The 24,978-nt window shown below is 48.0% G+C and overlaps 1 protein-coding gene across 2 annotated transcripts in view; it reads right to left on the bottom strand.

Moving 5' to 3' along the window:
* MAPKBP1 (mitogen-activated protein kinase binding protein 1) overlaps positions 1 to 24,978 on the bottom strand; it is a 70,730-nt gene that overhangs the window by 6,282 nt on the left and 39,470 nt on the right. For both annotated transcript variants that reach the window (XM_079769918.1, XM_079769919.1), the window contains 21 exons: positions 20,013 to 20,104; positions 10,065 to 10,127; positions 9,771 to 9,828; positions 8,865 to 9,035; positions 8,376 to 8,513; positions 7,966 to 8,148; positions 7,243 to 7,403; positions 6,290 to 6,479; positions 5,569 to 5,715; positions 5,171 to 5,346; positions 4,341 to 4,432; positions 3,964 to 4,089; positions 3,511 to 3,581; positions 3,230 to 3,351; positions 2,876 to 2,951; positions 2,656 to 2,767; positions 2,419 to 2,482; positions 2,052 to 2,186; positions 1,730 to 1,866; positions 1,470 to 1,525; positions 211 to 438 (listed from right to left, as the gene is read on the bottom strand). In XM_079769918.1, coding sequence (XP_079626044.1) covers positions 211 to 438; positions 1,470 to 1,525; positions 1,730 to 1,866; positions 2,052 to 2,186; positions 2,419 to 2,482; positions 2,656 to 2,767; positions 2,876 to 2,951; positions 3,230 to 3,351; positions 3,511 to 3,581; positions 3,964 to 4,089; positions 4,341 to 4,432; positions 5,171 to 5,346; positions 5,569 to 5,715; positions 6,290 to 6,479; positions 7,243 to 7,403; positions 7,966 to 8,148; positions 8,376 to 8,513; positions 8,865 to 9,035; positions 9,771 to 9,828; positions 10,065 to 10,127; positions 20,013 to 20,104 — 2,598 coding nt within the window. The remainder of the gene's footprint in view (positions 1 to 210; positions 439 to 1,469; positions 1,526 to 1,729; positions 1,867 to 2,051; positions 2,187 to 2,418; positions 2,483 to 2,655; positions 2,768 to 2,875; positions 2,952 to 3,229; positions 3,352 to 3,510; positions 3,582 to 3,963; positions 4,090 to 4,340; positions 4,433 to 5,170; positions 5,347 to 5,568; positions 5,716 to 6,289; positions 6,480 to 7,242; positions 7,404 to 7,965; positions 8,149 to 8,375; positions 8,514 to 8,864; positions 9,036 to 9,770; positions 9,829 to 10,064; positions 10,128 to 20,012; positions 20,105 to 24,978) is intronic.

Genomic DNA, 24,978 nt, shown 5'->3' with positions numbered 1-24,978 from the left:
CAAACCTCCATCCCCCACGTAATATCATCAGCCTCCCAAGGAACCTCACCCAAGACAATCACACAGCCTGGCCAGCCCCACCCTGAATTTGCAGTTTGGGTTACCCATGTGCCACAGGGGCAAAGCGAGCATAACTGGACCAGTGCTCAACTCCAGCTGTTGGCTAAGGCTGCTTGGAGATCTCTAGAGAACTAGGAGAAACTGGCTCACCTGTAAGGTCTCAGGGGCCTGCTGACCATGCTTCCCAGAACCAGATGAGGTCATGCCCAGAGAGTCCCTGCTAGGAGCCCTAGAGCTTGGAGCCAGTGTCTCCAGCTGCCGCAGGTCCAGCATGGAGCGAACGCTCAGCTCCACGCCTGACTGAGCCCAGCGCCCCCTTCTTCTGGGTCCTTGGTTGGCTGCAGGAACTGGACCCAGGAACTCCACTGTCTCCTGTGCCTGGTATGGGGCAAGAGTGTGAGAGGTGTAACAGTATCAAGCCAATCACACAAGAGTTTTAGCAAACATTCATATATCACATACTGTGTGCCAGCCACTTTTCTTGTATTAGCTCATTCGAACCTCACAACCATCTAATGAAGTAGGTACTAATATTATCCCCATATTTACAGATGGGAGAACTGAAGCACAGCAGGCTTAAGTAACTTGCCCAAGTCCCACAGACAGTAGGTGGCCTGCCTGTAGGTTATATCTCAGGTAGTCTAGCTCCAGAGTTCATACTCTTAGCTTCACTCCATGTCCTGTCTTAGAGAACCTTCTGGTCTCGGTCTTCATCTGGTATTATGGACACCTCAAAGCTAGGAGTCTCTAGAAGTCCCCTACTCTGAAAACAGCCCCAATAAGGACCCCAAGTCCATAGCACCAAGAACAAACCAACAGCCCAGCCTTGAGACACCACACCCTCATCCCAGGTAACTGCTGCGGGACACTGAAAGGTGCTGGCGCTTGAAATCCCGACATGGACAAGTGAGGACCGAGCTGCCGTGGGGCTTGCTCTGAAAGCCTTTACCCCGCTCTGGCTACACCAACCATCTGGAAGTTTTGAACTGACCTCCTAACCTGGGATCTTTAGAACTATAGTTTCTCCACATGTCTGCTCTTTGGTTCTTGGATTTTCTTGAACTTTACTTCTAACCATTTGGTTCAGAAACCCCCTTTCTACTCCCCACCTCAACCTGTTCTTTGTTCACATTTACTCCCAGGCCCCCAGGCAGCTGAACAAGTGGAGTGCTGCCCCTAGCAGTGACTAATCCTTGCAGGCCCCTCACCTGGCCCACAGGAAGGAAACACCTGAGCTTTACCATCCCCAACCTGGGACCAGCCTAGCCGCCCAAACTCCTCACAAGGTTCTTCCTTGGACACAAAGGGTGGAGCATATGGGAAGACCTCACACCCAGGCCCAGAGAGCCCGCTTTCACCTTCCTTCACCTCTGTATCCTTGGAAGGGCATTTTAACAATGGTGACTCACCCGACTCATTTCCCAGTGGGACAGGCTTCGGGGCAGGGCTGGGCTGGGCACCAAGGCTAGACAGAGACAGGCAGTCAGAGAATGTCTCCTGCCCACCCACCCCAGAGCCCTGGCCCCACACCAGTCCATACCCTATGTGGCCACAATGATGCTCCAGTTTCCTCAGCTCACACTGCTCTTAGCCCCACAGTCTCAGAAAGAGTCTATCCAGCCACTACACCCACTGGTGCCTGTCTAGCCCCACCCAGACTTCCACAGACCTGGTTCTTTCTTGGTGCCCTTGGCAAGGATGGGCAGAGCTGGAAGGTCTTCTTCTTCAGTGCACTCATCTTCTCCCTCCTTGTCACTATCTGATGAGAGAGCTGGTCCAGAAGAGAGCATCGACGGGGCCTCGTGCCTGAGTGCAAGACAAGGAAGGTCATGGGAAAGAGAGCAATGTCATAAGTCTTCATGTGAGAAACAGGTATTGGGGGATACAGAGTTGCTGAATGGCAGGTCCAGAGCAAAGAGGAGCAGTAAGATGACAGCATGCAACGTGGACGCCCACCCACTGCTGGCTCATATCCCATACTCTGTTCTCACCGACTGGGTCCAGGCGCCCTTTGGGGAGAGGATGGTCCTTGCTGCTTAACCCCTCGCTGCCGCTGGCGCAGCTCAGCGAGACGCTGCCTCATGCTGATGGTCATCTCAGAGCTCAGGCGCCACACAAATATGCAGCTGGGTAGAGACACAGACTTGTGTGAGGGTGGGGGGAGGGCAGAACTCTGGGGCAGCAACACCATTAGTTCCCCTTCTCCATGGGCTGACAAGGAGACCAGAGCCACCCTGTAGTGCCAGCTCAGGTCCAGCCAAGAAATACCCCTGTTCAGCCCTACTTCCCAGAGACATCATGAGGGAGGGGGGGCGGGGGAGGGCGGGGAGAGACGGGTGTGCTATGGCTTCTGCTCACCTGTCCCCCGAAACAGAGATGAGATGTTTGCAGTCATTACTAAATTTCATGCCAGTGACAATCTCTGTGAAGAACAAAGAATATGGCCTATGAGCCCCTGAAGTCCCAGCCAAGCTTCTATTCCAACAGTGGAGGTCGGGGTTGGTTGGAAGGGAGGGCCAGGCAGCTCTGATAAGTCCCAAAAAACTAAAGGAAGAGAGTCAAGTTCCAGTGGTAGAGTATTGGGGCTACACTCACCTGAGTGGCCAAACATGGTGGCCACACACTCGCCTGAGGAGAAGTCAAAAATGGAGAGGTTCTTGTCAGAACAGCTGGTGGCAATGTAGATCCCTGAGGGGTCTGTCTGCACCTGAGGAGTGGGACACACAGCTGGGAGAAGATGGGAAGCACTGGTTCGCCTCCACCTAGCATCCCATCCTCCTGTTCTCTGGCCCAGAGCCCAGCTACTGGCCCTTACCTTAATCAGAGTGCCATCCTCACCCTGTGACCCTTTAAACAGCTTTTTCTGCTTCCCACTGCTGATGTTAAAGATCCTGTGAAGAAACACACTCTCATTCACATGAGGAAGAGGTCACGATCAAGCACACCCAAGTGGCAGAAATGCCAGAATTCACTCCCACGTTCTCTATAGGAGCCACTCCTCTACACCAAAGGGACTCCCACCCTTGGGTGAGGCAAAGTACTCATTCCATAGGCTCAAAGGGTCACAAAGTCCTGGACAAAAAGGCAGACATGGGGACTGAGGGGTCTAGAGCTGACCCCCTTGGGCATCAAGGAATGTGGTCAGATGGTCTGAAAAAAAGATGCCCACCGAATATTTCGGTCCTGGCAGCCAATAGCCGTGTACTTCCAGCTGGGCTCCACGTCCATGTCATAGAGGGTCGTCTTCCGTACCACGTGGTGTGTCCGTGTAAACTGGACTCCATCTCCAGACTGCAGGGGTGGAGCATATGGACAGACCCCAAGCCCAAATGTCTCACCAGGCCCAGAGAGCCCTGCTTTCTCTCTTCACCTCTCATAACCTCAGGTACGGGAATGGTAGAGACCCCCAGCACCCCTCACTGCGCCATTCAAGGAAACCCATCCCCTCACCTTCTGTGCAGTGCGGAAGTAGATGCTCTTGTCCGCTCCACAGCTGATCATGCGGACTTGCCCATCACTGGCTATGGAAGAGAGAGGCCTAGTTATTCCCACTGCTCTCACCACGTGGGGCCAGCTTTTCCTCTGCCTTTCCCCCATACTTCCCCCCTACTGAGTTACTCTACATGACTGGGACAACCAATTAAATCAGGATGCTTACCTCCAAACCTGGGCTTTCCTTTACCCCTATCCTCAGCCAACCTGGCTGGCTCAGGATCCCCCGGACTAAGGGTTTACATTCCACCTGCCTTCCCATCCAGCCCCAGGCCTCCCAGCAGCTGTCCAACATTCCCCATGATAGGCACACCCTTCTCACAGAGGCGGAAGGCAGGTGGCAGTGGGGAGAGGGGTAAGGATGATGTTGGTGGTAGGTGGCAAAATGTGTCTCAATTACCCTGCCCCCACCTGCAAACTTGACAGCAGTGATGGAGGACGAGTGCTCGTCCAACGTCTGCTGTAGGCTATACTCCCGTCCAGCATCCAGTACATGGATCAGCCTGTCCCGGCTCGCTGACGCTAGCAGCTTCAGACCTGGGGTTAGAAGAACTCATCAGCCCACAAGTGCCCAGAGCAGGCCCCTACCTGAGCCAGGCAAAGAGGCCTGCAGTAACTGAGCCCCATGGAGCGGGGATGGAGCTGTCCTCCTCTAAACCTGCAAAGACACCAAATGATTCAAAGGACTTTCAGTCTCACATCCAAGAGCCAGGACAGAGGTAAGTGGCACTAGCAGGATTGGAGGAGCCCTGTGCCATTCTGGGCTAGGGACCAGGTATCCTCCTGACCTGTGTCTGGCTTAGAGTACTCCAGGCACAGAATTTCTGAGTCATGGGCCTCCACCTTCAGCATCTCACTGAGGGACTGCAGCTCGTGCACCCTGCAAAAATGAGGAGAGGATGGTAGAGGTCATTGCCAGGTTCAGGAAGAGAGATTCACGCTGCTTTCTCTGCTACAACCTCTCCCCCAACCTTTCCCAAAGTTTACTATTTTTTTAGGCTTAGAGAAAGGTTGTAATAAGTACAGTTTCCATATTTCCTTTACCCAGCTTTCCCAAATGTACACAATGACCAAAGCCAGGAAATTTACATTCATACAATACTAATAATAAAAAGCTTTATTTGAATTTCACCAGTTTTTCCACAACGTTCTTTTTCTGAATCAAGGATCCTATTTAATTTGCATTTAGTTGTTATTTCTCTTTAGCCTCTTGCAGTCTTGAATAGTTCTTCAGTCTTTCCTCACCTTTCATGACCCTGACGCTTTTGAAGAGTACTGATCAATATAATCTGTCACATGTACCTCACTTTGAATTTGTCTGATGTTTTCTCATGATTGGAATGAGTGTATGCATTTTTGGCAAAAATACCACAGAAACAATGCTATGTCCTTATTACTATATCATATTATGGGCTTCATGATGCTGACATGAAGATATTAAACTTGATCATTGTTTGAGGATGGTTTCTGCTGCGTTTCAGCATTGTGACATTATCTTTCCCTTGTATATAAATATCTCCCCCAATCTTTTTGAACCAAACTTTTCTGTCCTAGGGGACCTAACTCCCCAGCCTGCACCATGAGACACAGTCAGTATCCACTCCAGGCCTGGCATTACCTGAGAGTGCCCATTCGGTCCCCCGAAGCTAGATGCTGTCCGTTAGGGCTGATACACACAGAACGGATGCCCACACGGGGATCCATCAGGGACCCATCAGCTTTGTCTCCTCCAGGCAGCTCAGTGTCCAGCAGGGCCTGAGTGTTCCCATCCACATAGATGATCTTAATGAGGTCCTGGTGGAGCAGATGCAGAGAAGAAGTGGGTAAGGCAGGTCTGATCCAATATAACTGCAAGGGAAGAGGATTGCTGGACAAGATAAGCCTTTGGCTTAAAGAGCCCAGTCAAATCAGAGCTGGAAGATCAAGGTCTGGGGACCCCGTTCCTGAGAAGGTATGAAGGCTGAGGGGATGGGAATACTAAGTATAGAGTGGGGGCCCTAAGGCCTCAGGGCTCACATTGCTGAGGATATTGCGGTGCAGGGTGGAGCCATGCACCCCGGAGCTCTCTGTGTTCCACAGGCGGATGGTGTTGTCTGAGGAACAGGTGATGAAGGAACTGGGGGGGAGGCAGGCTTGGTTACTGTCCTTCACTTCTGGGTAGACCTGAAGGGGCAGAGGGAACCAAGTCAGATCTCCAGGTAGGGAGCAGTCCTTCGCCCAGGGAGAAGGGAATGAGATTAAATGGATAATCTCACTGGCAAGACTTAGCCTAGTGTCTGTCACATAGTAAGCAAGCCATAATTATTAGATGTTCTTCATAATCACTAAGGAAAGCACATTAGCCAAGCACCTACTATATACCAGGGACTCTTCTATGTCTCCTACTTAACATTATTCATTTACTTCTTAAAACAATTAGATGAATCAGGTACATCACTTTACAGTAGAGGAAACTGAAGTTCGGTCAAGTTCATTAACTTGTCCAAAATCACTGAGCCTCAGATAAGGCAAAGCTAAGAATGGACAGGGCCACATTGGAAGAAGCCTAAGATATAGAAGCATAAAATTCAAGCTCAATCATCAGGACCCATCTGAAGATAGGTGGAGATACAGGGACGTTGCTAGAGAAACAAGGAGGCAGCGGGAACATAACGTTATACTTGGGGATCCCACTTTCCGTCTTCACAACGGCATCCCAGCAAACCTGGCCAGTCTCAAGCCATCCCAGCCCACGTACCTCTACACTCCAGACGCAGGAGGAATGATACAGAGCCGAGTACACCTTGCCCACTTTCTTGGGGTCCCTCACATCCCAAACATAAATGCTGTGGTCGTTGTATACACATGACAGCCACTGATTAGTGGGATCAAAGGTCAAGGCAATGGTGTCTGGATACCTGGCATTGGCTACTCCAGAGAAGAGGCGACTGTGGGGAAGAAGGTAAGCAAACTGGTGAGTGAGGAGCTGATAAAATGAAGGATTGAAAGGAATGAAAACAGAAGCTAACCCATGAAGGAAGGAGCAGGGCATGGGAGCCCTCTCCAAACGCGCAGGTTTGAAAGCAGCTGCCTAAGAAAGACAAAACAGCCCCTGACAGCCATCAGCTGGGAGCTGACCTGGCACTTGCTGCTGGGCCATGGTGTTCTCCTGATGAACACAATGTCACAGAACACCAACGTCAGACGGGGTCACTCTATGGCCATGGCAGAGCAAAATGAAACAAGACTACTGCCATTGTGTCTGACAGAGATAAAAACAAGATCACTGTGCAAACCACAAAAATAACCAAACACCACCCTTCCCTGTCTATCAGGATTGACTGCTGCTGCTTTACCAATTACAGCTTTAGTCCCACTTCTTAAGGTAAAAATTATTAGGATGACTAATTATAGAATTGCCCCCACTTCCTGACAGCATCCAACCAGAGCAAAATTTCAATCCCTGCACCTTTCTAAAATCACCTCACATAATATCTCAAATCTTACAATACCCCTACACTTAAAATAGCCCCCACTTACTGAGATACTCCCCATTTCTCCTTGGTTGCAACAAGTACCAATAAACCCAAATTTGTTTGTCTACAGAGGTATTTCTGGTTATCCTAGGGGCACTGACACTCTTCACCTGTTCCCTAAAGGCTGAGCACAGCATGAGGCTGTGAATGGACGCAGGGGGCCCACATAGCTCACCTGGCCTCAGTGACACTGGCAATGTCTGTGCCCAAGGCATGGGGCCGGGGCAGGGTGCTGAGAAAGTGCAGGTTAGAGGGGTTGAAGAGGCGCACGGTGCCATCAGCACAGCCACAAAAGATGTAGTCTTGGCTCACAGAGATGCAGTAGGCCACGGTGGTCTGCAGGCAGAGGGGCTCAGGTCAGTAGAGGCCACCTGCCAACCCCTCCTCAACAATCACCTGCCAAGAGGAGAGACCAGCCAAGGCAGCGACGAGGGAAAAGCAGCCCAGCTGCTCTGGCCTGAGCCCATCAACTGTTATCTAGAGATGCCCCGCCCTCCAGCAGCAGGTGGCCAGAGGGCCCATAGCCATGAGCCCTTTGGGGGATGGGAGTCAAGGACCCTCCTAAGATACTAGAGATTTTGGCAAAGAAAACCAAGTAGGAAAAGCCCAGCAAAGAGAAAGAAATAGCACGAGAAAGACAGGAGAGTCTAGGGATCACTTACTGTGAAGCTGTCTGTGTTCTGAGCACAAGAGGAAAGCAGGGGAAAGACAGACAGAAAGAGAGCAGAGAGGAGGCAGTTATACAGATCTCCATGGGCTGAAACTGGGCCGAGCTTCTCTCTCCTGGGGTCCCCTCCTGCATGCACAAGGGCTCAGCCCCTGGTATAAGCCACAGGTATCAATTCTCACCTGAGCCATTACATGCACAGCCCCAACCAACTGGGCCAGGGGTACTTACTCTCAGCTCCACCCACTTATCCAAAAGCCTCCGGTCACTGAACTCGCACAGCAGTCCTGAGGATGTGATGCAGAAGGTACTGTCTGCTTTCTTCCCTCGGCCACAGGCCACATCGGTGAACAGGTTGTTCCGTAGCTCCCCCAGCAGCCCTGAGCGGCCCAGCAGGGGCACAGTGGCATTGACCTGTGGAGACATCACTGTTGCCCACCCATCTACCCCCAGAGCCTGCCCCTAGAAACTAGGCCCCCTTGCCCTTTGAGACTACCCCGCGGTCCTGAGAGCATCTGGCTCATCCAGAACTTCTGTACAGCTGCTGAGCAAACAGCAAAGGGCCCAAATGGAGCAGGGTCTCCTGGGGTGGGCTGAGCAGGCCCTGACCCTGCTGGCTACTTCCAGCCTCAGCATCTCACCTTTGAGGTCTTACTGTCATCAAGGTACCAGAATTTGATGTGTCGGTTCCCTGCAGTGACAAAGTAGCTGCAATCTTCAGAGAAGGACACGGCTGTCACCCGACTGGACACCTTATTGGAGGCCACCACAATGTTTTTCTGGAGGGAAAGCCAAAGGGAGAATCAAGATTCTGACTCTTTGAGCTTTGAAAAAAAAGATCTTTCTTTTCATGATTTATTGGTCTGAAAAAAGGGGGGGAGGATGAAGAATCCCTTTTAAGAGGAGTTGAAGAGATTCATTTCCTATGGAAGTCCTCAAAGGAATGAAGCCAGCCCCTTTCTACCAACACGCTTGGCTATAGTTGCTCTTTCCTGCTTCAGATCATTTTCTAGAATGAGACTGAGATTAGCAGAGTAGAGTGAAGGGACTCAGGTCAGTATCTTCCTGGATCCCCAACTGGCCCTTGCACCCTCATGAGGCTGCCAGACCAGCCCACCCAGCCCACTCACCTTCCAGGCCCAGACGTTGACGATCATGTCATGTTGGTAGCCCACGGAGACAATGTACTTGGCGCTAGGGGAAAAGGCCACGCAAGCCACACCATACTTATGCTCTTGCAGCTCTGCCACCTGGCTACGCTCAGCCACGTCCCAAACCCGCACTGCTGGCATGTGCCCACTCTGCAGGGAGGCAAGAACTGGAAGTGAGGGCCAGAAGCATACAGACCCCACTAGCTTTTCAAAGTGGGGCCCTCGCCTCCCCAGCTACTGGATACAATCTCTCTAATGACCTTCTGCCAAGAGTCAAGAGCAGAGTGCTATACAGGGCAAAGGTAGAGAGGAAACAACAAATGTCTCAGGACAACAGTAAGTATCAGGGAGAAAATGGCCCCCGATTATGTTCAATATCTCTGGGTGAGGGTCTACATCTCTTTTTTTGTTCAAAGCTCCTTGAGTGATTCTATGGGCAGCCAGGGTTGAGAACTACTACTATTTATGCCTATTTCCGCCCCACTACCTCCGAGGTAAGAGGTATTCCTCATGTGCCCAGCAGGGGGCCGCTGGGGATAAGGAATATTTTAAGACAGTGGTTTTGAAAGTGCTTCCCAAATCAGCAGGATCAGCATGTGGGAACTTGTTAGAAATACAAATTTTGGAGCCCCATCCAAAACTTACAGAATCAAAAACTGGGGTTAGGCCTACCACTGTGCACTTTAACAAGCCCCCCGGGTGATTCTGATGCACACTAAAGCTTAAGAACCACTGCTTTAAGGTGTAGCAAACACCAGGATTATTTGGCTTCTGTTTTGGAAGCCAAAGTTGCAGCAGCCCTAGCTAGGCCTAGAATTGTAGCTCTCGGCTGAGGGCAGACCACCCACCCTCTTCAGAGAACTATAGCCCCTTCTCCTCACTCACCTCTCCAGTGACCAAGTACTTGCCATCAGGGGAGAAAGCAAGAGCAGTGATGGTTTTCCTGCAAGAGATGAGCCATGCTCAGAGGGTCACTGGCAGCCTGGCCTAAGCCTTGCTCCCTCACAGTTCCCTCAAAAGGCAAGACCGGTAGCCATCAATGGCACATGTGGCATTCCCCTCTTTGGCCTTGGGGCCCAAACAGGTCCCAGTCCCAAGAGTCGCAGAGACCCCAGGCGGTGCCCTTGTCCCAGTCCGCAGGAAGAGGGATTGCTCTCTGAAGGCCCAGACCCCATTTACCTGGAACTGTTGAGGATGTGGTGCTGTTTGTGTTTCCGGGGGTTGAACAGCACGACCACACACCTGGGGAGATGAGATGAGTTAGACAACAGACTTAGCACCAAACCACAGCTCCCCAAGGAGCTCCCAGGCCACCTGGGAGTTCCAGTCACCCAGCAGAGAGGCTCTGCTTACCACTAAGGGTAAGGGACTGCTTTCTTCTGCAATCTGTTCTTGCTTCCTTTCCTTGCCCACAAGGGTCTATCTCTGCAGCCCCATGAGGGTGAAAGGGCTCCCTAAACACCAGCGCCATCTCTGGCCATACTCAGAAAGGGCAGCTGGGACACAGACCTTCCCACAGTCCTCACACATAGCCCAGGAAGGGGTACAGGAAGAAAGAGTACACGATTTGGGCAATACAAGCCATGGGTGTATAGCTGATTCACAGGCTTGGATACACACGTGTCAAGCATTTGTGCTCCAAAGAGAGGTGAGGCCTCCCACATGTACACCTACATGTGTACTGTGCAGGACTGTGCCCACCCCCCTGAACCCCCCACACACACACACAACACACAACATATCAGATGAGGAAGGGAGTGGGAGGCCAAAATTGTAAAAAGGAATAAAGAGAAAAAAATAAATAAAATAAAAAATAAAGAGGACAACTCGTTATCACACCTGTGGGGACAACAATGCCAATGTTGAAGTGAGGGCAGAACTTGGCAAAGACATCCAAAGTTCCCCCTGTGCCCAGCTTGTTGAGGTCCTCTCAAGAGAACAAACCTCAAAAGCACTGACGTGGGCCCTAGCTGGTGTGGCTCAGTGTTCAGAATGTCAGCCCGTGCACCAAAGGGTCTTGGTTTAATTCCCAGTCTAGGGCACGTACCTGGGTTACAGGTCCCCAGCCCTGGTGCGTGTGTGTGTGTGCACGCGCGCACGCGCGCACGTGCGCGTGTTCTAAAGGTGAAGGGATTAAGAAGTACAGATTGGTTTTTAAAGAATAGTCATAAGGATGTAAAGTACAGCATAGGGAATATAGTAAATAATATTGTAATAACTATGTATGGTGTGAAATGGGTATTAGATATATTGAGATGATCACTTCGTAAGTTATATGATGTTTAACTACAGGATGTACATCTGAAACTAATATAACAAGGTCTGTCTACTATAAATGAAAAAAAATAGAAGGAAATGCTAAATGTTAAAGGTTAATGAAAATAAAGATGTGATTCTTTTTTCTCAAAAGAAAAAAACAACATGAAAAATAGCCCTGGCTGGGTGGCTCAGTTGATTGGAGCATCATCCCATACACCAAAGGGTTGCAGGTTTGATTACAAGTCAGGGCACATACCTAGGTTGTGGGTTTGATCCCCAGTTGGGGTGTGTACAGGAGCCAACCGAATGATGCTTCTCACATTGATGTTTCTCTCTCTCAAAAACCATTTTTTAAAAAGCCATATTCTCGGGTGAGGATAAAAATAAATAAGTAAATAGAACTTCTCCTGACATGGCATTCTGAAAGGGAAGCAGGAGACTGCAAGTTGGTATAAAAAGAAAAGGGAGAGCCCTAGCTGGTTTGGCTCAGTGGACAGAATGTTGGCCTGCAGACTGAAGGGTCCCAGGTTCGATTCCGGTCAAGGGCACATGCCTGGCTACAGGCTCAACCCTCAGTGGGGGGCATGCAGGAGGCAGCCAATCAATGGTTCTCTCTCATCATTGATGTTTCTCCCTCTCCCTTCCTCTCGGAATCAATAAAAATACATTTAAAAAGAAAAGGGGAAAGGAGAGCAAGGAAAGGTTAGGAGATGGGGAGAGAAGGAGAAAGAAAACCGTGGGGAAGGATTTGAGGGGTGTGGTTATGAGAAGCGGTGTCTCTCTCTCTCCTCTCCCTTCTCCCCTCTCCCTCTCTCTCCCCCTGCCACTCTCTCTAAAACAAACAAACAAAATCAATGGAAAAAATATCCTTGGGTGAGGATTAACAACAACAACACACTGTGTAGGAATCTTCTCAGTCTTCTTTAACCTTTGAGCAAGCTCCTCAGTCTGCTAGGGAGAGAGGATGGGGCTCAGTTTGCATGATATTTGGCCCTTGGCCTCCTAGTCCTTTGACCCAGCCCAACACAGCAGGCAGTCATCTTCACAGGGCCCTTGCAGCAGTGCTGGCTGAAATCCTCAACATGACAAGGGCTGGGCTGGCCCAACCAGCTGAGTCCCGTAATTCAGAACCCCAGGGTGCAGGTGCGGGGAGACTGCTCACTCCCACAGAAAGACAGTAAGGCCTCAGTCCCTCAGGCCTCAGCCGGGGAGTCACATGGAGCACCAGTACCAGGTGCTGGGCTCTCTGCCCAGGAACTTCTCTGAATCAGAAAAAGCCAACCCTCAACAACCCCCTCCCCTGGACAGGTCCAGGCCTGCTGCCATCACAAAGAGCCCAGCATTCCCACACGATCTGCCTCCTACCACTCTCCATCCTCCAGAAGGCAGAAACAAATAAATCCTGGGACAAGCAATGAATGCAGCAGCACATACAGGGAGCAAGACACAGAAGGTTCGAGCAGAGATCCTGTGCTTTATAATTTCTTCTTTCAGACCAAGTAAAATCAGGTGACTCTCACACACCAAAGGTCCTTCAAGCCTTGCTTAAATGTCTCTCTTTAGCCCTATTTAACATTACAACTTCACAGGCCCCGTATTCCCTATTCCTTTTCAAAGCTCATTGCTTATACTTTTCCCATAACACACATCAATACTCTACACAGTTAACTTCATCAGTAGATTGCCAGCTCTGCAAAGGTGATTTTTATCTGTTTTATTTACTGTTATACCCACAGGGCCTAGAAGATAGGCACTCAATAAATATTTCTGAATGAGTGAATAAATATTTATGCTTCTACTAGTAGCTACCAACTCTCAAAGCCCTGACTGCCAAGGAACCTCCTAAGAAGCAGACCTGTGAACTAGGGACCTAGGGCAGGTCCATGATTCTCCCCATCTCAGGCTTTTAGGACACGCTGATGTTTGAGGGCAATGTGATGATGGAAACAAGAAAACTGTGGTCAGAAAGACCTGTCTGCTAGCATACTGTGTGATCTTGGGCATATTCCTTAACTTCTCTGAACCTCAATTTCCTCATCTGTGAAACAGAAATAATATCTACCTCAAAGAATTGTTGTGAGACTGAAGAAGATCATGTGAGAAGTAACCCGCATGGTGCTCCTAGCCATGAAGATACTCTGGTGCCCAAGATCAAGGACAGGGCTATCCAGGGAGTCAGCAGGCACCCCAACTGTAGCATCCCATATAGGACTTGCTGCATACAGGTGACTCATTAGGGTCCTCATCAAGGTGTGCAATTACAAACTGTCCCTCCAGATTCACCCCCTAAAGGGGAAATCTTATAGCTTTAATTATTCTAAGAGATAATGAGTCTAGGATGTTTCCTAGTGCATCCTTGGCTGTGGTCCTCTTTAGATACCTGGACTCCAAAGCTTTCCAAATAAGTAACCCTCTTAGGCCAGGCCATAAGACCCAAGGCATCTGTTTCTGAACTTTATGACCCCACCCCCACCCCACCACCACCAAGACATGAGAAAAGGCTTAGTAATGTTAATGTAAAAACATTCAAGCCTGTAAAAAAATTTGGTGAATTTATTTGAGCCAAACTGTCGACAATTGCCAGGAAGCAAAATCTCAACCGATTGGGATAATGCTCCTGAGAACGGTGGTTTTTCATCTTGTTTTATACATTACATTCAAAGGAGGAGATGTAAATGGGTTACAAGAAATCCACTGGTGATAGATTAGGGAGGCAGGAGAAAGCAAAGCTTGGGGGTAGGGGGAACCTCTGGGATAGGATAAAAAGAAAAATGATAGACACTTCTTTTACTTAGGTGGGTACAAGATAGTTAACAGTCAACTATTAGCATGATAACAATAACAATGAAGGAATTTGTGGTCTCCATCATGGCACCCAGGGACATTTGACGGTCTGGAAAAAGGGAAGTTACAAGTTACTCTGACATTTCACAGATATGCTATCTTAGATGCAAAAAGACAATAGGCTCAGTTAAGGTAAAGATTGACCTTGTCAGAGAAGATACCAGCCTAGGACATGATTACCCATCATAGCTTAGCATGTGGCCCCTTTTGTCCACAGTAATAACCCAGTAAATAACATGACCACCAGTATAGAGCTACCATTACACTTCTTTCTGTGGACTCTAAATATATTTTCTTCCACAACAAGAGGTGAATCTCTGTAAGCTGCATGACTTACAAGCCAAGTCAACGTGGCAGTGTCTGAGCCTCCTCCTCTCAGTCATTATGGTCTAGCCACCATGCTACCTAGCTCCTCAAACAAGTGAATGTATTCTTCCTTTCCTTGGGACCTTTGCACTTGAGGTTTCCTCCACTTGGAACACTTTGGTGTCGAACTTCACATGTTGATTCTTCCATCACCCAGTTTTATTTTCTTGGGGCATTCATCACTCTCTGATATTATCTTGCTCATTTATTTGTCTACTAGAGGCCCGGTGCACGAATTCGTGCATGGGTGGGGTCCCTTGGCCTGGCTGGCGATTGGGCTGATTGGGGCTGTCTTGCCCAGTCCTGATCAGGGCCAGCTGGCCGGGGAGGGGGGAGGGGGAGGGACGGCGGGAGGTTGGCTGTGGGAGCGCACTGACCACCAAGGGGCAGCTCTTGCATTGAGCGTCTGCCCCCTGGTGGTCAGTGCACGTCATAGCAACCAGTCGTTTGGTTGTAATGGTCACTTAGGCTTTTATATATATATAGACTAGTGGCCCGGTGCACAAAATTTGTGCATGGGGGGCGGGGGGAGTCCCTCAGCCCAGCCTGCACCCTCTCCAATCTCGGACCCTTCAGAGGATGTCCGACTGCCGGTTTAGGATGTCCTAAACCGGCAGTTGGACATCCCTTTCACAATCCGGGACCACTGGCTCCTAACCGCTCACCTGCCTGTCAGCCTGATCGCCCCCTAACCCCTCCCCTGCTGGCCTGATCTCCCTCAACTGCCCTCCCCTGCTGGCCTGATCACCCCCAAGGCTTTTATTAGTATAGATATGCTTATTGTTTGCTTGCCCTTCTTGAGCCTAAACCCCACAAAGACCCTGTATACCTTATTCACATGATTCCCATCCCTCAGGGCACCAAGTCAGGCATCCTTTTCTCTCAGGTTTACCCAGTCTCTCCATGGCCCCTACATAGGGCTTGCCACAGAGAATAAGAAGGTAGTTCTATGCTTCTTCAGCTCAGATGTCACTAGAACACAGTTCAGAAGGAAATTCTGTGGCTTCACACCTGCTCCAGTGCTTTGAAGCTGGGGATCTCAGCATAAATTCTGACATGGACTAAGTAAATGAAGGGCCTTCTCAGGAGAGCTGAGTTTCCTCTCCTCCTAGCTAGGACAGGGCCAGTCACCTTTCCAGGACACTTCCCACTCCAGTAGCTCCTCGGCTCATAGCATTCACCCAGGCCAGGCCCTGGCACTGGGGGACAAGAGAAACCCTTTCTCAGAACTTAATAGGGGGAAGGGCACACAACAAGCATAGGACCACAGTTGTTTAATGAATATTTACAAACTTACAAACTATTGATAAGAGGTTTTCTTACAGACCCTGGGAAACTGGAGGATGCATTGCAAGGGGAAAAACAAGGCTGTGAAAAGATAAGAGACGCCTCGAAGCCCGGATAGATCTATTACTCAAAAAAGAAAATACATTTTGAGAACCAAGGATGGGATAGTTTTTGATTTGGTTGCTGTGCCTGGACCCTGACCCTCTCAGGGTGTTTGCCCCAGGAATGCTAACCATTCTCCAGGTCCAGGAAGGGAAGGAGCTGTTTTTTAGAGAATTATAGAGAATTAACTACCCTGTTATCTGACTTCAAAATCCTGGAAGGAGACACAGGGACCACAGATCTTACAGCCCTTATCCTGCCTCCCTTGCATGTAGCCTTTCTTCCTTATCCATATCTAATCAGTCAGCTAGTAGGGGAGGTTACAGCAGAATTTACAGGATGACCTGCTGCTCTCTCCCTACTGCCGGTATTATTGGAATAAATGCTCATATATGGTTCAACCTAGTCTCAGTTTAATTTGGCTCAAGTAGTGACGACAGGCGGCCTGGACCCGTTTTGTGTCCGGTTTCAAACTGACTGGCTCCACAGTAGCAATAGGGGCTATACTGGGCTTAAAGCCCCTGAACCTTCTACCAAGCCAGCTAGGGAAGGGGCCCAAGTCAATTATGGGTGTTCAACTAAACTAGTCATTCAAAGGGGCTATCTGGGGACCAGCCTGGTTTCCTAGGGTAGCGGGGCTTAAAGTGTGACAGGTGAGGGGTAGCCTTCCTGTGGGGAAGACAACAGGAAAAGGAGAACTCTGGAGAAGAGATGCTGGAGCCACTAAAACTGACGGGTCTCTGCCCAGAGACTTCAGCCCACCTCTGCCTGACACACATCCTCCTCTACTCCACCCTCCCTGAGCTGTTTCATTTCCTTCCAGAAAACTTTGTTTTCATTTGATATTTGCCTCTAGGCCTCTGGGAGAAATTTCTGAGCTTTGTTTCTCTTCTTCGTGTGTGTGTGTGTGTGTGTGTGTGTGTGTGTGTGTGTGTGTGTGTTTCTCTTCTTGTTTCTAGGATACCTGAGCTGTTCCTAGAACAACAAGCTCAGTAGGAACAAGAGAGTGGGGGGGAGGGGGGTATTAGGATCACCAGATAGGAAGAGAAGAAAGGGAGGGAGGGAAGAAAAGAAGCTGCTTGGTGGCCCCCAGATACCCCAGAGGCACAGACTTTGGTGGCCCCCAGATACCCCAGAGGCACATCAGGGAGCTCCAGCATAGAGCAAAACTAAACAACCAGAAAGGGGCCACTTGCAAAGAGAGTACTTAAAGTTCTAGGAAATCAAAAGGTCAGGGAATAGATTGGGGCACTGCTCAAGGCTGGCCCAAGACAAGCACACTGAGGAAATCTACCAGAGGTCACAGCAGGGAATCTTCCATACAACACCTGGAAGGATAATGACTGGCAGGCAAATGAGCCAGGCTGGGGCCTGCCCTTAAACAGAAGCACACACCCTTAAAGGCGCCAGGCCTGGGGTGTATGGGGATGAGAGGGCGAGCAGGGCTCCACAATTCCAAGGGCAGAGCACAGGGCTCAGCATGCACTGAGCAAAAGCACAGGCCTTTCCTAGCCAGCCTGCCCCACCTCCAACAAGAAGGAACCTAGCTTTCCCAGGCAGAGGCAGGCATGAGTGGAATTCCCCTGAGGCAGGCTGCACAGGGTATCCAACAACAGAAGTCATTTATCAACTTGCTTCTAGAGGGCGAGAAGGAAGCCAGTTCAGCCTCGGCAGGGTATAAAGCCAGTGCAGCTCCCACAGCATCCCCACCAGATAGCAAATGCCAGAGGGTCACTCAGGAGAGACACTGACCCAGAACCCAGGGGCAGAAGTCTCCCTGGCAGATGACCATAAATTGGGCATTTCTCATTCAAATGGTAAGTAGAAAGCTTAGGGGGAAAGCAGCTTTAAAAAATGAGCAGAAAGTGTGGTCTTCCCCCATTTTAAAAGAGCTGCACTAACCAGTGTGGCTCAGTTGTTTGGAGCGTAGTCCTGTACACCAAAAGATTGCAGGCTCCATCCCCAGTCAGGGCACATATGTGAGGCAACCAATTGATGTTTCTCTCCTCTCTCTCTCTCTCTCTCTCTCTCTCTCTCTCTCTCTCTCTCTCTCTCTCTGTCATTAATAAGCATGGCCTCCAGTGAGGATTTAAAAAAAAGTAAGAGCTTTGCAGTCAAGACTACTTGAGTTGGAATCCCAATACAGACACTAGCTGTGTGGCCTTGAGCAAACTGCTTAAGCTCTTTGAAACTTTAGTTTCTAAAATATAGGACGATAATAGTACCAACCTCACAGGGCTGCTCTGAGCAATAAATAAAATAGCTCCTGTAAAAGCTTGACAAAGTGCCTGGCACAGAATAAGTTCTTGATAAGGTAGCTTTTTTGACGGAATAATAAAACTACGAAAATCATATCTGGTACAAAACCTACACTGTGCAACTCACACTATGTAACTCACACTGGAGAACTTGGCATTCCCAGTCTGAGGGTGGGGCAAGAGAGGGAGAGCAATGGCCTTCCCATTTTCTGTTCCTGTGCCCAGGAACAAAGAACAGAGGCTGACAGAACCAGAAGCAGGAGGGGCCCCAAGCCTCCAAAAGAAACACTTTTGCAAAAGCCTAAAGAAATGATGGTGGAGGGCTTCTCGCCTGTAGCAGCAGTGGAGTGAAAAGGCAGCAGGGAAAGAACAGTCCCAGAACCCTACTTTTCTTCCATGTCACTGTAGACAAAAAGGGGCCACAGGCTAACATGACTAACTCAGGGGAGGCTTGCATGGCAGCCTTGCAAACTCATAGACCTAAAGTAACCACAAACGATTATTTGAAATTAAAACCTTTTATTAAAAAGCAGGTTATAGTAGGTAGTCATGTCCTAGGCCAGTATCTTCCCTGACAAAGATCAATTTTCAATCTTTATTGAGACTACTGTCTTATTGCATCTAAGATAACTTACCTATGGAATGTCAGGGTAACTTGTAACTTCCCTTTTTCCAGACCCCTCAGGGCACAACAAATGGTACCAGGGTCCAGACCACAGATTCCCTCAATGTTATTGTTATCATGTTAATTGTTGAATGTTAACTATCCTGTACCCACCTATGTAAAAGAAGCATGTGTCTATCAATCCCAGAGGTTTCTCCGCTTTGCTTTCTCCGCCTCCCTAATCTATCACCAACGGATTTCATGTAACCCACTTACGTCTCCTCCTTTGATTATAATGTCTAAAAATAAGTGAAAACCTACCATTCTCTGGAGCATTATCTCAATACGTTGAGATTCTACTTCCTGGCAATTGTCAACAGTTTGGCTCAAATAAACTCACAAAAATTCTTTATAGGCTTGAATGATTCTTACTTTAACAGCACTGACATCTCTCAAAGTGACTAGAGTAGACAAATGTTCAGAGCAGCATTTTTCATAATAGCCAAAAAGCAGAAACAATGGTTAAATGCTCATCAACTGATGAAGAGATAAAATGTGGTACTTTATCTTTAATGGAAGGTTATTTGGCCATAGAAAGGAATGAAGTTCTGATACCTGTTACAACATGTATGAACCAGGAAAAAAGTCACAAAAGGCCAAGTATGATATGATTCCATTTATATGAAATATCCAGAATAGGCAAATCTATATAGATAGAACATAGATTAGTCGTTGCCGAAGGCTAGAGATCTTAGCGGGAAATGGAGAGTGACTGCTAAAGAGTATGGGGTTTCTTTTTAGGGTGATGAGTGTGTTCTAGAATTGGTTGTGATGATGGCTGCATAACTCTGAGGATATACTAAAAGCCAATGAACTGTGTCTTAATTTTTTAAAATATGCTTTTATTGATTTTTGTTTAGAGAGAGAGGGAGAAAGAGATAGAAACATCGATGAGAGAGAAGCATCATTGGCTGCTTCCTGTACGCCTCCTACTGGGGATTGAGTCTGCAACCAGGAATAGAATCAGCGACCTCTTGGTGCATGGGACGATGCTCAACCATTTGAGCCACACCGGCCAGGCTGAGTTGTGCATTTTAAATAGGTGAATTGTGTGGTATATATACTATATCTCAACAAAGCTGTTTTTAAAAATTACTACAAGGTAAATATTAAACATGGTTTTTGGAGCTGTGTATAATATAAAATTTCAATCTGTATGTATGGGTGGGAATGGATAGCCAAAAAGCTAGAGCCTTTACCTGGCGCTGTAACTCCTTTTTAAAAATGGCACCAAAACATTAACCTGGATGTATCTCCCAGAAGATACCAGAAAACCCCTGTCCATCCCAACTAGTTTAGCATGGCTATGAACTCCCCATGCAATAAGCCCTCTTCCAAGGTACTTACCCAGCTGGGTAGGCAACTAAACCAGATCGGGGGTCACAGGCAAGTCCTCTGCCTCCAGACACTGTTATTCCAAGCACCTTTTCCAAAGTCACCTGTTAGAGCAAGACAGAAGTGGCATGTTATGGACAAAGTGGGGTTGGAAGGGAGGTATTAAAGGTACTCGGGACCATCCTGTAGTACTACTTTTCTAACGCCCCTGTCTTCAGGAGAATGGGCTACTGACTCTTCCAGGTTCCCAGGCCGCCTGACCACATGGGGAAAAGCCAGTGTGCATCACTTCCTTTTAACAGGGCTCAATCTGCTGATACCACGGGAATGAAAATGAAGGGGTTAAAGCTCTGTTCACGCCACAGCGGAAAAAGCACTCCCCCAATCCATAAAGGCTCCGTTTACAAGGTAAAACCTTAGGTCCCCAGATTGGCTCTTGGGTGGATGATACTCAGGAGAGGTCACTGATCTTCGTGACTTGGCAGGCATGAAAGAAAGGCCACTCTGATCTACCAAGAGCCAGAAAAATGTTAGGTATCAATTAGGTGACTAATTATATCCCTGATCTTTGCATTCCATTACATTCTTCCCTTCATCAGAGGACTCCACGCCCACCCAAATGTCTGCCAGTTCATACAGACTATGAGCCCAGGAGGCAGAAACATGGCTTAATGCTGTGTTTTGCAAAGCACAGATGCTTGGAGTACTCTAATTATTATCATTAAGCCACAACTCCCACAGAGATGAAAGGGAAACATGTGTCAAGTGCTCAGAGATTCTGAGAGGACGTGGCCACACAAGATATTCGCCATCACTCTCATCATCACTATTGTTATCCCACATGTCTGCAGTCCCCATAGCGCACACTGAACTAACCTCAAATAGTTTACTGATCTTTCTGCCAGATGATGCCATGTGAAGTTCAGATCGCCCTGTAAGACTCTTGCTTGTCACTGAACCTTACCCCTTGCTACAGAATGTCTTGCTTGTCAGTCCAGTCTCCTCTAGTGTTGTCTGGACTCCCTGCACTGGCGTTGCCTCAGAGGAATGGGTTCCTGATTTGAATGGTCAAGTAAACAAGCTAGACGGAACTCTGCTAAGAGAGTCTCAGAGGCCCTAGGAGGGCAATCTGAACCAGAACCACCTGATGGGTGTCCATATCTATGGCAAGGTGATCTACTTCTAGTCCAGGCCAGTTTCTAGACAGGGGAAGCCCAGAACCAATTAGGGTAGTTTTAGGGTCACTCCTTCTCTCTTACTGTCTCAACTGGAGAAATCAAACTACTCCTAGAGGGACTGTTTAAATTCTTATCTCGAAGGACCATTTTAGTTTAAATTAGGTTGGAAAGACATGCCCTGTGGCTGCCAAAAACCACATCTTGGGACATAATAGTTAAAACCTATTTCCCAGAAGGGTCCCCAAGAGTCTTCTGTGCTTCTTGGAGATGTGGATGGATTCTCAGTCTATGCACAGAGAGGCAGTCTAGTTCTAGGGCACCAGCACCAACACTTGCCAATTATCCTTGGGCCTGTCTGAGGCACCAAACCTAGTACACTAACTTTAGCCTACTCAACACATTTTTAAAAATTTGTTAATTGTTTGTCTATCAAGAAAAACTATTCCTGCCTGGCTGGTATACCTCAGTGGTTGAGCATCGACCTATGAACCAGGAGGTCATGGTTCGATTCCTGGTCAGGGCACATGTCCAGATTGCGGGCTCAATCCCTAGTAAGGAGCATGCAGGAGGCAGCCAATTGATGATTTTCTCTTGCCATTGATCTTTCTATCTCCCTCTACCTTCCTCTCTGAAATCAATAAAAAAAATCATATATTTATATATATAATTATATCAGGTATAATTATGTATGAAAAACTATTCCATGCCCAATATTCATGTTTCATAGTTTAGAACACAGGTCAGTAACAAACTTCCATGGAATTCAACCCAAAGAAATTCTTTACATTTGAAAATCACTTTGCACTCTGCAATATACCAGCTTTGTTCATCTCCTCAAAATCTTTCATGGAATCATAATTTCTGTAGAAATCTCCATATGTCTTCTTTCTTGGTTCAGCCACAGCAAACATATACATTGATCACTCTGACAACAATATGAAATCACAGACACTTGGCCAGAAGGCCACACATCTGAGGTTTTGTCAAAGTACTGGAAGGTATGGTAGTTATATTCTCCTTAATACCAACATCCTTCTTGATGTAGAAAAGGACCTTCAATACAGTCTATTTTTTTTTTAAAGGGCAACACATTCTTGATAGTGTACCTTAGTGTATGCCTTCTTCCATACTTACTCAGTCACCTTTCTGAAAGGGCTGAGCACAGGGCACTGGCAGAAAAATACAAAATAACCCGGGGAAATGTGGGGGACACTCAGTTCAGGGCACCACCCCCTACCCTGGCACTGTGCCTCTGGCTATCCCAGAGGGAGGCACGCTCAGGAACATTCCTGCTGCACCAACTGCCTAATGCAGAGAAGAGAGACAGAAGCCCGAGGCCACATTACCCACATAGATGGGAAAGGTCATAAAGTCAAGTGTAGTTGAGCTAAAAGGCTGCCCAATCTTAATTTCTTCAAGCTAATCTGATTTCAGACAAATCTTTTGGATTCAAATTTGCATCAGTCTCTCCATTTGCTTCGGCTTGGTCCCAAAGAACCAGACGAGTCTGTTGATTCTCAGCTTCCCTTCCCTCAGACAGGAATATGGGTAGTAATCCAATTCCATAGAGAAATGATTCTGAAACTAGCTTGGACCTTTCACTAGCAATTTAAAGCAGGAAGGAGATGTGAGTTAAAAAGAGCCTAAAGACACTTAGTATTTATCAAAGGTTTTTGACCATGACCCACAATAAGAAACACATCTTACATCATGACCCAGTACTAGTATATACGACACATGTATGTGTGTGCATGTGCTAAAACTGAAATAAAAGTTTCACAAGACAATACTTACTCTTACTGCATGCAGAACTGTATGTAATAAGTAATGTAACATTCTATTTTCTATGGTATTCTATTTCATTAAAAAATAATTCTGGCCCTATTCAGTTTGGCTCAGTGGATAGAGTATCAGCCTGTGGACCAAAGGGTCCCGGCTTCGATTCCAGTCAAGGACATGTACCTTGGTTGCAGGCTCCTCCACGGTCCGGGCCCTGGCCAGGGCTCGTGCAGGAGGCAACCAAGTGGTGTGTTTCTCTCACATCAATATTTCTCTCTGTCTTTCCCTCTCTCTTCCACTTTCCCTAAAAATCAATGAAAAAAATATCCTTGGGTGAGGATTAACAACAACAACAAATAATAATAAATTAAATAATAATAATAATTCTAGTTGTGGCCCACTTTATTGATTTCATGACCTACAAAATGGCTGGAAGCTAGTGTGAGAAACCCTCCTGCAGACCATCTTTCCAGAAGGGCCTGGGTTTCAGACTCTGATCCCTGGCACCTTTGTGTTCCCCAGTCACTTTCCTCCTAGTATTCTCAGCAGTGTACAGACATCTGGGCCAGGAAACCCCACGGCAGGAGTTTGCCTAGGCTCAAAACTTGGCTATTTTCAAAGGATTTGTTGGTTTTGGCTTTTTCTGGCTTTCTGAGCAACTAGCTATCGAAGGGGGGGAGGAGGGGACAATTTCCTTTGGCTCAGTGGAGGAGGAAGAGGAGGGGAAAAACATTCAGGGGCATCAGCTGGTTTTTATTTTATGTTCTAACTCAAACCAGCTTCCTGTTTGCAGGGAGGTTTTGGGCTGAGCTCCATTTTCAAAGGATCTGAGAGTTCAGAGCTCCTGAAAGCTCCAACATCTAGGCTTATTTTGCAAGGCTCCAGGCTCCAGCACGATGGACTTTATAAACTGACTCTCTCCCTCTGATAACCTTCTCCATATCCTCTCTTTCTAAAAACATAGTACGATTTCCATCTACCCTAGAAAATGGAGACAAACCTGGACCCTCCCTGCTAACACACCACAGGCTAAAGGCACAAGTTCCAGCAGTGGTATGCTGAAGCTGGCTTGCACTGGCTCGTGAGCACTGATCATGCACGTCTTTTCCCACCTCCACTTTCAGTGACAACACATTGGTAGATTGAAATCACCACAGTGGGAGTACTTACACCATAGAAATCAGCGAACATTACATATCAGGGTCCTTTTTCCCCCTCAGAGAGCCTGTAAACATTTACCAACACACCACTGAGTTCAAGTAACTATTATCTCTCACTTGGTCTGTGGTTGTAATTCCCATGTGTTCTCTCTGCTTCAGGCCTTCCCCCTACAGTCTTTTTCCACATGGCAAGCCACAATGATATTTTTAAAATATACATGAGGTCATGTCATTACTCTGCTCAAAACCTTCCAATGGCTTCCCATCTTTAAGTTCAAATCCAAATACTTGATCTAGTTTACAAGGCCCTAAATCATCTGGCCTCTGGCTACCTCTCTGACCTCATTTCCTATACTATCCCTCTCACTGACTCCATCCACCCCAACCACCCTGGCTGCCTTAAGCACCTCAAGCAGAGTCTAGCTTCAGGTCCTTTGCATATGCTATTCCTTGGATTTTCTAATCTCAGCTATTCACAGAGCTAGTTCACTCAGGTCTTTGCTCAAAGGTCTCCTCCTCAGAGGCTTTCCAGACTAGCTTTTCTGCTATCATTCTAAGCCCAACTTATCCTGCTTTATTTTATTACATTTTATACTTTATTTTATATATTACTAGAGGCCCGATGCACGAAGATTCGTGCAAGAATGGGCCTTCCTTCCCCTGGCTGCCGGCACCACCTTCGCTCCGCCCGGAGCTGCCTTTCTGCCTTCCCACACTGCCCAGAGGCCCAGAGTGGCTGGGGTGGTGCGCAACGCCTGTGTTCCGCCCTTGACCTGGAATTGAACTGTGACCTCCTGGTTCATAGGTTGATGCTTAACCACTGAGCCACGCCAGCTGGGCTGAGGATATTTTTTTTTAGAG

Source organism: Cnephaeus nilssonii (assembly GCF_951640355.1).
Source record: "Cnephaeus nilssonii genome assembly, chromosome: 4".
NCBI classification, from domain to species: Eukaryota; Metazoa; Chordata; class Mammalia; order Chiroptera; family Vespertilionidae; genus Cnephaeus; species Cnephaeus nilssonii.
This window is presented reverse-complemented; position numbering and strand designations above follow the sequence as displayed.